The 15,459-nt window shown below is 33.2% G+C and overlaps 2 protein-coding genes and 1 long non-coding RNA gene across 4 annotated transcripts in view; 2 read left to right on the forward strand and 1 right to left on the reverse strand.

The window, feature by feature from the left end:
* Positions 1 to 9,413, forward strand: part of LOC138136378 (atlastin-like) — a 50,790-nt gene extending 41,377 nt beyond the window's left edge. The window contains exons 1-8 of one of the 2 annotated variants that reach the window (XM_069055552.1): positions 5,106 to 5,632; positions 7,399 to 7,593; positions 7,648 to 7,803; positions 7,860 to 8,015; positions 8,060 to 8,345; positions 8,398 to 8,582; positions 8,660 to 8,848; positions 8,895 to 9,413. In XM_069055552.1, the coding sequence (XP_068911653.1) occupies positions 5,594 to 5,632; positions 7,399 to 7,593; positions 7,648 to 7,803; positions 7,860 to 8,015; positions 8,060 to 8,345; positions 8,398 to 8,582; positions 8,660 to 8,848; positions 8,895 to 9,221 (1,533 nt within the window). In that variant the 5' untranslated portion in view covers positions 5,106 to 5,593 and the 3' untranslated portion in view covers positions 9,222 to 9,413. Of the gene's footprint in view, positions 1 to 5,105; positions 5,633 to 7,398; positions 7,594 to 7,647; positions 7,804 to 7,859; positions 8,016 to 8,059; positions 8,346 to 8,397; positions 8,583 to 8,659; positions 8,849 to 8,894 lie in introns of those variants that run through there. The other variant, XM_069055553.1, reaches the window with a different exon arrangement.
* LOC138136382 (uncharacterized) lies at positions 2,136 to 3,192 on the forward strand. Its single transcript, XR_011161269.1, has 3 exons — positions 2,136 to 2,808; positions 2,864 to 2,951; positions 3,009 to 3,192. It is a non-coding gene; the product is annotated as an uncharacterized lncRNA (long non-coding RNA).
* Positions 9,414 to 12,277: 2,864 nt separating the features above from the next.
* LOC138137091 (putative carbonic anhydrase 3) lies at positions 12,278 to 14,469 on the reverse strand. The gene is made up of 8 exons (XM_069056378.1): positions 13,946 to 14,469; positions 13,770 to 13,799; positions 13,447 to 13,479; positions 13,199 to 13,348; positions 13,024 to 13,147; positions 12,879 to 12,984; positions 12,443 to 12,673; positions 12,278 to 12,388 (listed from the first exon to the last, which is right to left on the reverse strand). The coding sequence occupies exons 1-8, from the start codon at positions 13,977 to 13,979 to the stop codon at positions 12,278 to 12,280; spliced, it is 819 nt and encodes a 272-aa protein (XP_068912479.1). The 5' UTR covers positions 13,980 to 14,469.
* Positions 14,470 to 15,459: the final 990 nt, after the last annotated feature.

The raw sequence follows: 15,459 nt of genomic DNA on the forward strand, positions 1-15,459 counted from the left end.
TTTCAAGGCCAAATAATTTTGCAAATAGTGACATGCAGGTAAATACCGTTCACGTTGGATTGAGCATTGCTAAATTCGCATTATGTTGGTTAGCTGCATGGTGCAAGTCACTATTTACAAAACATAATTACAGAGCCAAAAAATAAAATTATTTGACCTTGAAATGTTAAACTCCACGTGAATAACGTTTAGTTATTATTGGTATGTAATTATTTTCAATATACAAATTCTTTTTCATAAAATCGAATTTCAATTATGCGTGAGCGAAAGAGAATGAGCGACAGTGAAACCTTCACTCACTGGTAACCATGGATACAGACCCACTTTCTAGGGAGGTATCGAACAAAAGCTTTACCTTCCTCTCTCGTAATGTAAATAAGTATTATTTATTTTCTTGAATATTTATTGCACAAAAGTCAACGTGTTAAATATCATTGAAATCAGAAAAAAATCCTCTACCAGAATAAAAATAAAAAAATATGTTTCTATTTAAAAAAAAAAGGTTTTGTAGTGTTTTTTAAACTATTTTATGTTCGATTGTATTATTATAATTCATGATTTATGATATCGTTTGTCGTCCATAATCTATCTCTTTAGGTTCTTGTCCGTATTGATAAAGTAAAGCGGACGCTTGCAGTTTTGGGTATTACTTCAAAATAAACGTCAAAACAACTAAATTTCATAATTTTATTTAAATCAGGAAAGAATAGAATTAACAGAAAACTTTGCAGTAAAGATTCTTTGGCTTTTGCCGCAATTTCACTTACTTTGCTCATTATTACAACTAGAAATAAAGGCGATTTCAGCTCGTATTTCAAACACAAACACTGTTCGTTTTCAAATAAATAGTAATAAACAACTTCGTAACCGCAGCAACAAAAACAGAACACTTCGAAATTATTGTGATTCTTACCCCTTGTTTCCAATCACTTAAGAAATTATAATTATAAATTATACTTAGAAAATTATACTTTACAAAAATACTTTAATTTTTTGCTGTTCACAATAATAAATTAATAACAATTGCTGACCAATGAAAAATCAGAAAAAATTTGCAGCACAAGTGTCACTAGTTTTGACGTTTTTAGTTTTAGTCTGGTGCAATCAGATATACCCAGTAAATAGTTATAGTAGGTGTCACGAAGGTAAGCGTAATGGATATTGAAACCACTTGCCGCCAATTTTTCATCGAATGCCTTCATTTGACAAAAAACCTACTTGACAAATTTGAATTTTTAAAGACAGCTAATCTGATTGGTCAAATTATCTAATTATACGTAAAAACCTTGGAGTTTGCAAGAATTTGATAATTATAAGTGAAACACAAATGAAGCACAATTTGTTAAGTATAATTTTTTAATTATAATTTTATTGTGCACACCGTCATTCACAACTATGGACCAAACTTTGTTAATTATAATTCGTAATTATAATTTATAATTATAAGTGATTGGAAACGAGGGGTAAGAATCAATTAATTAATTATGAAACTTAACTTCACAATCGAACATAAAGCTTTGTATGTAATTCGTACATAATTAGGCTTTGTGAACTTGCCCTATTTATTAGCCTCGCTCGCAAGCTTGCTCTGCCATAAACTATAGGGCTCGTCCACAAAGACCTATATTACTTATTACATAAATAGCTATTGTTGCTTTTTTTTGTTTTTTAGGAAACAGCTTGTATGTATTCATAAAATTAGACGCACACCAAGCTTTTTATGAAATTAAACTAGCAGTGACTTATGTAGAGTAGGAACTCCTTTTGGTAATTAAATACAAATTTCTTAGGGCCGGTTTTTCAATCGATGATTAACATTTTGATTAGCTAATCGTTACTTCTTGATTAATTTCAAATTAATCATGGATAGTGTTTTTCAAACGAAAATTCAATTATGATTAACTAACTAAAAATTAATCGAAAGTTTGTTACGTTGGTACTTTTCTGATGCTTTTCTGATAAATCTGACAACTTGGCGGTTTGTGATTTGTGACAATTTCAAATTTGTAATTTTGGTTCATGGTAATTTTAGTTAAAAACCATTTCTTGGATAAGTAAATGTATTAAACATGCAGGATTTATCAAAATGAAAGATCATTTTGTAGTTAGCATGGCGAGTACAAGTATGAGTAGAGGTGGAATTATTTCAGAAGAACACCCCGTGACACTATCACGTGGTCTGCGCCAAGAACGTGTTTTGGTACGATTTTAATTTGTTGTCAGAAACAGTGTCTCGCATGTTTTTCTCAACATTTTCGCAACGTTTAGTCTTTCTTCAAGTATTTCATCGATTTCTGACAATAGTGTAAAACTGTCTTTTTCAAGACACATTCTTGTGAATTTTTCTAAAAATTGTGAGTTAAATATTATGTTTTGTAAGGTTATGGTCAATTTTTATATCGTTTGTTGTTAGCTTAAAAAACGTCTCAGACTGCTTACAATGGCAACATGTTCATCCAAAAAACTTGGTATCAAGGGCAAAGTGATACACAGTCAAGGGCGAGAAATAATTTCCAACAAAAATTTTATGAAGGAGGAAGCTGCGAATGGAACTACTATAATTTCGTTGGCAAATTTCAAAGCAAGGCTTATTGCAGCTATGAAAATATCCTAAAGTTCGTATCGACGGATCGCCAAGGAGGCCGCAGACGTTGCATCAGGTGCAGTTCCTTGTTTTTCGACACCAGGTAAAAACAGAAAACGTGACTGTCCCAAAAGCAAACTGTGTGATGGGGAAATGGAGACTATTCGTTCAATTATATCTACATAACTTTTATATAAGTGAAAAAAAGCAGCCAACGTTGAAAGGTTTGTAGTTCTACTTTAAAAAACGATGACTACAAAGTTATGTTTTTTTGTGTAGGGATTCTCAAAAAGATCCAAGACTCTGGGTTGTCATTTGGTGGAGGTCTAACAACACTTTCACGAGTACTTAAGAAGATGGGATTTCGGTAATCTTTCACAATGTTGGCTTGTATGCAGTAACAAATAAAAATATTTATTTGCAGTTGGAAAACAATGGCAGACAAAAGGAAAATTTTACTAGGGTCCTATGACATACGTGCCAAACGGATTCAATATTTAAAGCAGTTGCAACGTTATGTTCATGAGGAAAGACCAATTGTCTATACTGATGAATCCTACATCCATAGCTCCCATTCACAATCAAAACGTTGGACAGATGATAGTGTATTGGGAGTTGTACCCAATGCACTACAACCTTGTTATATAGCAATGTTGATAAATTTTAAAACAGAATCGCACCAATTGCTTCCTACCACAACGTGAAAATTGAAAAAAATCCTAATTCTAATACAAGAAAACAGGTGATGATTGATTGGCTGGTGGAACGAAATCTAACCCATGACACAACTCACACTAAACCAGAATTATGCGGCATAATAAAACAACATAAAACTAGAAGTCCGAGGTACAAATTAGATACACTGCTGCATGAACACGGACATAACGTATTGCGATTGCCACCCTACCATCCGTAATTCAATCCCATTGAAAAAATATGGGCTATTGTGAAGAACTGGGTTGCTGCAAGAAACACAACTTTTAAAATTGCAGATGTGGAGGACTTGGCACGACAAAAATTTGATTCCGTTACTAGTGAAACGTGGTCGTCAGTTTGTGAACATGTAGATAAATTTGTTGATGAGTATTTGGTAAAAGAACATATTATGGACCATCTTCAGGATGAAATGGAGTTTATGGTAAATACAGGAGATTCAGATAAAGAATCATCTATTTGTAGTGAATCAGACGATGATTACAGTGATGTCTGGGAAAGTAGAAGTTGTATCATAAATGATTAGAGTCCGCCCGTTATAAGAGTAAAAAATATTGTAAAAAGAGTTTAATCATCATAAAAAGGGATATCCAGTATTCACTGTCTGTATTATCATGTTCACTTTCACTGAATTCGTCAGAGTCACCAGTATTTACGGTGAAAATTAATTCGTCCGATGCTTGATCATACATATGTTCTTTTTGCAAGTATTCCGCAACAATCTTGTCAACATGTTCGCAAATTTGAGCCTTTGATAGCTCTTTAGGTTTGTCTCCTTGAAAAAATTACATCCTGTACATTTATTTTGGACGAAGAATAAATCCTTGTTTTCTATACAAACTTTTTATCGTTTTCTTATCGGAAAACATATGGTATGCTGTGCGATAACTCACTAATGTTTAACTAGCTGTTCTTGCAATAAAATCATTAGATACAAATATTAGTTGTTATTTCAATTAAATTCCCTTATTTCCATCCTACACGATACGCCAATGGATTCACGCGCAGGAAAAGGCCACGCCTCTTGATGACGTACATGTTCTTCTGAAATAATTCTACCTCTAATTCAACTAAGCGATCTGGCAATTTCTCTGAAGAAGAAGAGCAATTGCTTGTGAGCCTAGTGGTACAAAATAAACATATTGTTGAAAATTGAAAAAAATAAAAAGCACAAAACAGTTTCACTGGCTGTAGATTTGTGTGCACCACAAAACTCTCCAGCGACGAATGATCCTGTTGCATAAAATCGGAGACTCAAAAGCAACTAATTTTGAGGCGATAGATAATTTCTGAAACAAAAATTTTGCTGGTAACACCTGAATTTGATACAGACTACTCCATAACACTCATCGGTCAGTTGGATAGGAAATAGCTTCTTCTATTTTTTCTAACAATCTTTCAACTGTTCGCCAAGACAAACTAAAGCGACTAAAAAAATCTTTTTGGTCCCATTCTTCGAAGTGATTGGGCCTGAAATGTATAGTTTTTGGCCTCCGTGGCTCTCATCGCTACTGTAAGTATTAATGCCATAAAGATAATCAATCATTATTCTTTGCTTTCATAAATCGGCAATGTCACTTCTGACGTTAATCATCAAATTCCGATTAATTCATAGAACATCGTATAATTAAGTTAATCAAGAATAAACATAAACTTTTTTGTTAATCATAGGTTGAAAAACGGTAACATTGTGTTAATTACAAATTAAACCTTAATCAAAAATTAATCATCGATTGAAAAACCGGCCCTTAGACTTCCATAAGGTATAAAGTGCGCACCGGAAGTCTTTAACAAAAGATTCAGGAAAATATTTGATTTTGATAACGTAGCGATGTATATATATATATATCGATTACGTTTTAATCTGGGGAAAAACGCAAGCAACACATGACGCAACATTACGAAACTATTAAAGAACACAATGTGAAATTTAACTTAATTAAATGTGAGTTTGGGAAAAATAATAGTTATTTGTTCATCAAGGTCAAAAAGTGCAAGTAACCTACTGGACTAACGTAAATTGCTAATAAACAATTCGCAAATATTTTCCAATTTATAACTTTATTATTGCTAGCCCTCGCTATCGCTGGGGCAAAGACCTCCTCGACTAGCAAATATTACTTACCTCCCTTAATGTTTAAATAAGTATTAGGTACATTTGCAGTCAGAGATTTTTATTTATTCAGGTATTTGTTATCAGCATGTCCTTATCGTATCAATAAACAATTTGCACTAAATGAATAACACTACAACTAGTGGTTGTGACCACCGAATGTTTTCTGTTATTTTGGAAATATGGAAAATGGAAATATAATTGGAAGAAACGAAAGTGAGGTGAGTTTTGAATGTTTTTGTTCACTGCTTCCACAGTGCAAATGTAAAAGCGACAACCAAATTAATCGTTTTTGTAACGGTTATTTATCACAATTTTTGCGATGCAACTCTAAATCCCAAAATAATAAAATTTTCTTAATGTGCTTTTAATATTTTTATTATGCAGGGTAATTTTAAAAGTTGTGAAGATATTTTAACCTGTGATAGAACCCCACAAAAAGTAACGATTGAGCCAATAATTCCTTATACAGGGTCATTATAAATGATTGGGTCATTGTTCACTTTAGCTACTTCTGGAATTTTCCCGTTTTTTTCTGGCTAGACAGCCTCAGGACGTCCTCCTACATCGTTTTCCACCATTCAAACCTTGTGCAAATGAATTTTCCTTACCATTTAGTTATACTAAAGCTTGTTTGACACGATGCTAAATTTTGTAGAAAATTTGTTAGAAAATGAGAGAGACCCTCGATCAGGACCAATGAACGATCAGGATCATAGTCTGTCGTTGTCAGATCCTGATCGTTTATTGGTCCTCTCTCATTTACTACTAAATTTTCTCAAAAATTTAGTATCGTGTCAAACAAGCTTTAGACATTGGCGCCACCTTGACGCGACCTTGAAACACAACAAGAGAGAAAAAAAAAGCATTTGCACAAGGTTTGAATGGTGGGAAATGATCTAGGAGGACGCCCTGAGGCTGTCTAGCCAGAAAAAACGCGAAAATTCCACAAGTAGTTAAAGTGAACAATTATCAGCCCTTTGTACCATCGCAGTAGGCGTTGGCGAGCGCTGGTGGCTAAATTGAATGTGCCACAAGCTTGAATAACATGAGTGAGACTAGTATCGCCGATAGGTGCCGCTACCGGTGGTAGTGGAAATCTGTCTACTAGTTTGTCTAACGTTGCGAAGCAGGCGGCACATCCAAAATTTGTGTGGGTTTCAATGCCAACTACGAAGGTACAATCATTTATAATGACTCTGTACAAATTTTCACGTTTTTCGAGAAAAAGGTCTTAAAAGTTATTCAAAAAAAATAGTTTGGGAGCTAATGAATTTTATGAAAAAATGGGTCAAAAAAATCATACTGAACTTTTTTGTTGTCATTTCATTTAAAATTATAGTCCATTCGAAAATCAAAAAACCACCAACCTCGCATTTTCCCCAATAATTACTATCGGCAACGCTGTCTAGTGTAAAATTTGGTGAAAATTATAATTATTTTGAGATTAAGTGTACAGGGTGTCCCATCACTTGTGTCAAGTAGAAAAATGACTTTAATCCGTGATTAGAATTTAATTAAAATGTTTCGATGTAAAGATATTTGGTTAATTTAATTTGGGTCCTTTCACCATTTTATCATCACTTTACACATTTTATCAAAAATTCATGATAAAACTCAAAAAACTTGAACGATAAAAATCAAACATAATCTCGAATGACATAAAAACTTGAAATTTTTTAGGTTGATTGTACATCAAAACTGCCCGCCACATTTGAAATTTTTCAGCGCATTCCAAACAAACTGATTGCTTTGATTCTCTTGTAAATCATTAATATTTGTATAAGGCAAGTTGGGTTATTTTGCCTTCTTTTAACACGTACTAGCTCAGGTTAAAATATCAGTACAACTTTCAAAATCACACTGTATCTACTATGACCAACAAAATAACTGTTTTATGATCTAGAATAAATCGATGTTTTATCGAAGATTTGCCTCAAGTTGACATCACTCTTGTTAGATAATATATTTTATTGGTTTTTTGCAGCAAGAACAACCACACACTATTGAAGTGTTTAACCTGGATGAAAAAGGTAAAATTAAATTAAATCCTGACTTTGTGAAAATTTTCCAGCAACACAAATTCAAGAACAAAAAAGTTTGTGTTATTTCAATAGCTGGAGCGTTCAGGCAAGGCAAATCATTCGTGTTAAACTTTTTCTTGCGTTACCTCCACAAAAAAGTATTGCTTCAGTGTTTTTAATAAATGTAGGACGTTTATAAATTGTAATTTTAGTATAAATTGAAAAAGAAAAATGTGTCGGATTGGATGAATCAAAATGATGCTGATCCGCTATCTGGATTTTCCTGGAAAGCAGGTTCAACACTCGATACTGTTGGTATATTAATATGGTCAGAACTTTTTTTGGCTGAATTACCCTCAGGTGAAGAAGTAAGGCACTTGCTACACAATGATTAGCTGAACAAATTTTAATCTATACTTTTCAGGTTGCCATAATTTTAATGGACACTCAAGGATCTTTTGACAATGAAACAACGATCACCAATTGTGCAACAATTTTTGGTTTGAGTGCTTTACTGAGTTCCGTTCAAATCTACAATCTCAAAGAAAACATTAAACAGTGCGATTTATCACACTTGGAGGTAATTCCATTTCAAAGTGCTACTACATAACAATTCGTCTTCAGTGTTTTTTAGGATATGGAGAAATGAGTCGTGGCAATATGTCACATTCATTTCAAAAATTACTATTTCTTATACGAGACTGGCAAATTCCGTATGAAAAGGAATACGGGTACGAAGGTGGAGAAAAATTATTACAAGAAGTGTTAAACACAGAAAACAGTCAGTCTCAAGATGTAATTTCACTGAAGAAAAATATAAAAAAAAGTTTCAAAAAAATTGAGTGTTGTTTGTTGCCTCATCCAGGAATGACAGTAGCAACGAGCAAAACATTCAAAGGGGATATTGAAGGTAACACAGTGATGATGTGACGATTTGAGTACCCAAATTTGATGATCTTTAGAAATTGACAGCGAATTTAGAAAGCAGGTGAAGATTTTAGTAGAAACTCTCTTGAAACCTGAAAATCTGGAGCCGAAAATGAGTGACGGAAAGCTGGTGACACTAGAAGAATTCATTCATTTGATGCGCAATTACGAAACATGCTTCAGGGACGACGAAGTACCGTTGCTTAAGTCTCTTTTTTTGGTAATTTTAATTTTGACAAAACTTTACCCTCGCATTGTTGAAATAGTAGTCGTGACAAAATGTAATCATTCTGTTAGGCTACAGCTGAGATACATCACACATCCGCCATTAAAAAAGCAGAACAAATGTACGAAGCTTTGTTGATAAAAAGTGAATCGCAACAGGAAGCAAATGAAATCAAATCTACGGTGCTCGACGAATTCCGCAAGAAGAAGAAGATGGGGACGCCAGCTCTAAAGAAAAAATATGAAGATTTACTAATTCAGGTAAAACACCTGCTCGTCTAGATGCGTTCTCATGCAACGCTTTCAGGGAATGGAAGACATATTGTACAAATACAGATATTCACTTTTGTGGAAGTGGACTCTGAATTCTGCGAACGATTCTCGTGTCGTCAGTGCTGTTGGTGTGACAATTGTTTCCGGTGCGGTAGGGACCGTCCTAGGGCCTGTGCCGGCGTTGGGGCTAGCTGCAAAGGTCGTTTGCGGTGTAAGTTTCACGTTCGCAGGAATTATAATTTTAGGTGCGATAAAAAATACGGTTGAACTGGTAATCTGGAAAACACGACCATTACGGAAAACAGAAATAAAAGTGGAAACTGGAAACGAAGAAGCTGACACCGCTACTGAGAATTCATAAGGCAACCCACGTGGGTTTTCAGCTGAAAATCGTCAACAAATTTAAGTTACAAACTAAAACAAGAAACCGAAAAAACAGTCAGTTTTTTATTCTTTTACTCACTAGATATGTAATAAGTGAAATGTATAATTATCATTATACATTAAAGAATAAAACATTTCGAAAATATCACTTTAATAAAAGAATTTCTCAACTAAAGTTAGCATTCTTATATTATAGTTTCAATTGCCTGTAGAAGACTGCGGCTGCAGGCGCAAAAGCCTTTGCGCTAGATTTCCAGGCTTTTAATGTTGTGGATATATGGGCTTGGCTGACATATTTCTTAGATTTTTGCTCCCTACTGTTAGTGCTTGAACCGTCCAATTGAAAACATTTTTGTTCAAACAACTCCAATATTCCCTTGACTGTCAGGTTGTTCTTTTCTTTTAGCAGTTCAAAGTTTGCCTGGGCCTAAAAAATAACCATGACTAGTATGTAACTCATATTAATTAAATTAATCATCAATATCACATTAACTTACAAGATCTTCTTTTAATTCTTTTAATTCTTCTTCTAATTTAATGTTTTCAATATTTTTTGCAATCAATTTTCCCATTGTTTTATACAACTCCAATTTAACATATGCTGTTACCGATTCTTGGTCTGTTTTTTCTCGCCCATTTTCTGGTACAAAACCGTACCTATATTATTCGTAGCTATAATTCGTAAATTGTTTAAAGTTCTGTCTCTTCTGCTTACCTTTAACGGCGACGGCGCACAGAGGGGTATTGGACGGTGAAAGTTGATCAAAAGTCGAAAATTTAAAATTAATTTCATATAGTTGGGCAATGTAACCACAAAAAAATACTCTTTTTAAAAAGATTAAATTTGACCCCCCATGCCATTTAAAAAAAATCAAGTTAGCCTGGTATCTTCAAAATAAATGATGTTGAAAAATTGAAAAAAATCTTAGATGATAGATTTTAAATACTTCTAACTGTGTGCCAAATTTCAAGGAGCTCTGCTAAACCGTTCTGAAAATATTTAGCTGTATCCATACCTCTAGCGACCCTGTATATTTAAAAATAATTGGTGTGTTTTGGTGATTTTTTTCTTTTTAAGTCACTTCTGTATAGAGGTTAGTACACGTAAAAATTAGAAGTGGGCCTTGGAAGACCTTGGAAATTAGTTTAAAACACACCACTTTTATAACATACGTTATTTATAACTTCCAGTTGCAGTTCCTTTGTGTTAATGGTATTAAAAAAATTATCAAAATGCTTACTGACTCGAGTCCATCACAGAAAACTTTATAAATACAGAAAAATTGACACTGAAACTTTGTATAACCAATAACGTAGCAGGTCAGAACGCAGCCCTGAGAAACAATAAGGTTCGTCTGGGCGTCCGCCATCGTGCATTTTTTTTTTTGAAACTGGCAAATGACAACATATTTTATCTACTACCCCAGTATATGGTTCAACTTAATGAAATTAAATTTTAAATTTTCGACTTTTGATCAACTTTCTGCGTCTAATACTCCTCTGTGCGGCGCCTTGATAGAAAAGACTAAAACAACTTGACAACGTTGTTAAAGCAGCTATGCCGAAAAAATAGTAAGAGCAACTAACCACCACTGTAAATATGTACACAGATACTAGGAGTATATACTGAAACCTCAATAAGACGAATTATATCAATATTTCCCGTCAAAATCATATAATAGTTATTTTTATACAACTGAAATTAAAAATGATTCTTTTAGTTCAAGCTATCCAGATCAAAAATTAAATTTTATAACGTAGAGCGTTTCTATGCTGTGGTGAAAAATGCGAATGCCTGCACAACGTCTAGGGATGTAGTTTTGAAGACGATTATCTTATTTTTTCTATTTTGCGTTTAGAATAAGTCTATTCTAGCACCCAAATGACGTCATTTGGTCGTTGGCGTTGGCGTGTTATTATAGACTAGTAAAATTTACTGTACTGACGTTGGTAGCGTGAAGTGTCAACTGACAGACGTCAAAAAATAAATCTCCCAGAGAACAAAGCAAATTAATAAATAACAATGAACAAAACGTTTAATTTTCATTCTGGGATTTGGACTTCTCCGGCAGTAAATTTTCTAACCGTCTTTTGTGCAATTTGCCTAATTTGCGGCGGCGTTAGTGATAAACTTTCTTCAGCATTCATTTTCAAACATCAAATGCGAAAATAAAAAAAATCTGACGTTTTAAATTAATTTTTTTGACAGCCGGCTAAAATTATGCCACATAAAAAATGTCACCAACCACCGCAAAATCCCCAACATTTTAAATTTTTATTTTTTTATATTTATAAAATGGTTGGTATAAAGCGGCAAAATTGAAAAAATAGTATAAAAGATTCGTTGCAGAAGGTCCTTCAAGCACTCATTTCAAATTCCTGCTTGAATTGATGCCTTCTGCAACTTATATTTTAATATACTATTCTAATCGTAAAAAAAAAATCGTCTGCGTGAAGCGTCATTAATGAGCCGTAAAAAATTGAATCTTTTTCTAACGAAAGGGGGGAGTGAAGAACACCTTAATGATTCGATTTCAGACAAAATGATATACAGGGATATTATAAATGATTGTAGTCGAAGCAGGCCATACCCATGTTATTACATTTTTGCCGCTTTCATGTGAACTGTCCATTTTTGTCGCTGTCACTGTCATTTTTTAGGTGAAAAGTGCGGTGATGAGAATTTTATTTATTTTTTTTTAAATTAAGGATTGAATCCAAAAATGTTGCGTTGTTTTGCAACCAATTCTAACAATATTGAGTTGTTTTGCCCCCAATTTAAATACAGCATAGCTTTCTTGATTTTCATATAAGTAGGTACGAGTATTATTTAACAAATTTGTAGAATAGTCGCTATAAAAGTGTAATAATTAATTTAATACGTAAGGAAAAATTTTACATGTAAGTCGTTCTCCCTTAAAAACTAATTAAAACAAAGATTAGCGTAAATTGCACAGCCCTTATCCTTTACATCCCCATATTTGTGAAGAAATAAATTGAATGTATAGAAATATTATAATAAAAAAAACACTATTAAAACGTATATACGACGAGTACTTTTCTTCCATTCAAATTTTGCAGTTTTCTGTAATTACATTCGAGAAGTTCATCGTCTGCATCGTAGATTTGCGTTAATTCTTTTAACTACAAATAGATTGTTTCAAAACAGATTTAACCCATCGATAACGTAATCATTACTTGCGACTCTGACAAATAAGACGGGACAGAAAATAGTGTCCAAATCACAACTTCATTGCAATTTGGTGTTGTCAATGATCCTCTATAACGATAAAATATTTGGGTATTTGATGGTAAGAAATCGAAGACATTTATCGTTTCTTGTAGGTTAACAGCCTGGTCTCTGTTCGAAGCAACTTCTGGTACACTCTTGACCAAGTTGTCAAAAGCTACATTAGACTTCTCTGATATCTAAAACGTAGATAATTATAAAAAGCAAAAATATAAATAACTCTAAAATGATCTAACACCTTGTTAGCAGTGGAAAGTGAAGATTACGTTGATGTTTGAGTTGACTATCAAAATGTTTTCCTCAGTTTCCACTCTTTAACAAACTTTCAACTTCGTCGTGTTTTAAGTATTGGTTCCGTTGACAAAAAAAATAAATAAAACTTACCTCATAAAACGAAGAGAACACTGCAATCCCGTCGCTAAAGTTCAAAGCATTCTCAAAACTCTCATATTTCTTGGCGTAATGAACAAAGTGGCCCTCCAAAGGATATCTTTTTCAATAGGATAGTTATAAATTCTAATCGATATACCTGTAATCGTTCACGGTGTGTTCAGCACCCCAGTGGAAATGAAAGGATTGCAAGATGTATTCTGTGGGTAGTCCACCTCCAGAAACTACTTGACTACCCCCATCATTCAAAAAATTAATTTCAACTGCAAAATGATAGATTGAAAATTGTAAAAATCTTAAAATTACGTTGCTACTTGTGTGTCCAGTGTTGGTGATAGTTGCATCATGTTGTCGATAGTAATTCCGATTGAAATGGAAGTTTTCGAAAAATGTTTTGACTGCTGTATTTGTGTCAAGAGGAATGGGGGATTGACAATTTCCTTTACAACTGCTGGGCCAAGAATCTTAAAAAGCATCATCGCATAAAAAAACTTAATGTGAGCAACCTATCCTAATATATTTATAAAGAGAATATTGATTTTTTTTTAATATAAAAACTTACCTTGGTCTGTGTAAGACCATTCCTGGGAGTTGCCTGATTAATATAAAAAATACAATGATGAGATAAATTTTAAAAATATTGATATTGTCAAGTTTATTTATATACGTTGTGGTATAACCTCTTGTTGGAGATTTTCTAGAAAGCAAAATTCTTTTCAGAAGTTACAAAGTAGAAGTCTTCAATTATTAAACTTTCAGTGATGAAATTAATTTTGACTGTTGTTGTTATTACAAGTTTTATTAATTAATGAAAACTTGAAACATTTGAAATAATTTTCAGATGCTTTAAAGTTTTAATTGCAATTTTGCAAGATTTCTTCTTACCATTTGGAATAATGAAGGTCAGTAGAGTGCCTACGAAAAATGATAAAACCAAAATTGAATTAACTAGTACTTTAATGATAGAGAATTAAAAGTAAACAATGAATGCAAACAGGATCTTACAGTAAAAAAAAAATCGTATGTTAAAATAAAAAAGAAATTGAAATAAGCAAACTTACTAAAAAAGTAGAAGAAAGAAATCAAATAAGCCATAGTTTTCAATCAAAACAATAACTTAGTCGCTTTAGTTATGTGTTATAAACGACTGCCACAATTAAATGCAGTCGTAACAGAAAATTAGCTTAAAACGTAGATAAAACTTGTGTTTGACGCAAAATATTACTTAAATCAGTGTCAGTAATCTACAAGTTTTAAATTTTTACCATGAAAAATGATAATAATGTCTCCGCATTATATTATGTAGATATTTTGGAAGAATTTGTGTGGCAATTAGTGTAAGACTCCATTAAACCAAAAAATACATTGCTAAAAGACATTGATTTTGAAAGACTTATGTGTTCTACTTCTAACGTATGAAAAAGAAATTAATTAAAGCTAAAATTTCTTTTTCTGGTTTTATCAAAGTTTTGATTAAGAATTTTTATTACAGTGGTTTTCCTCTTTTGTCAATTGTGTTTCACTATTTCTCAAAACTATTTCAAATTTACGTCACTTTGACATTTAATATTGATAGGAAATAGTTTTGAGAAACATTGAAATACAATTGACAAAAGGGGAAAACCAAAAGAAAAACAGTGTATTAAAAATATTGATTTAGTCTTTTTAGTTTATTTTTGAAGAGCCTTTCTACAAAAGCCCACGTCTAAAATCTAGGATCCTAAAAAATGGTGCGCTGTTGCAACATTGTTTTTGGGATCCATGCATTTCAGACGATGCATTCTTGAATTATCTCCAATCCTTATCTTCAAAACTATAGTTGGCGCGGCGAACCACGGGAGTAATCACGAGATGTTCACGTGATAGTGCGACGTGACGAAAAGTGTGATTTACTCTGCCTCGTCAAATTTTAGTTTTGTGCGGGAAATTTAAATCTTACTACTTTAAGAATGAATTTATACATCAGTCGAGAATAAGCAATAAGCGAGACAGCAACGCGCTTTGCAACGAAACCATGGAAGCTTGAAAATTTCGGCTGCGTGCATTGAGCTGCACCGTACTTCTTAACGCGCGCCCTTTACCCAATAGGAAACCATCCCCCGAAAATCACGTGAAGATCACCCCAGTTTATTACTCCAGATAGTCGCCGCGCCGACTATGGAAGGTGAATTATTTTAAATTTTTTGATGAGGGATAGTTGAACATTCTTTTATCTAATATTTTTGAAAACTACATTTCCTTCTAAATTCAGGTATGTAGGTCACGTTACTCATCAAAACTTACAAGAGGAGGTAGAAACATTAGAAATGAGTCTGGGAGATCTAGATCAAGAAGAGTCAAAGTCTCTAAAATGGGTAAAACCTGTACCGCGCCTCAAGGTCATTTGAGACACTTGGTTTCTGAAGCAAAACTTATCTTTCAAATTAATGATACTCAAAATGACTAGGTTCCGGTATGTGCCTATGGGACCCTGTCCAACTTCTGATACCGTCATGGTCGACCATGTTTTGTTTATTGATATGAAATAAATTTGCATAATAAGTTGTTTTTTCAGGGCCATCCAAACAAACAATTG

Source organism: Tenebrio molitor, chromosome 8 (assembly GCF_963966145.1).
Source record: "Tenebrio molitor chromosome 8, icTenMoli1.1, whole genome shotgun sequence".
NCBI classification, from domain to species: domain Eukaryota; kingdom Metazoa; phylum Arthropoda; class Insecta; order Coleoptera; family Tenebrionidae; genus Tenebrio; species Tenebrio molitor.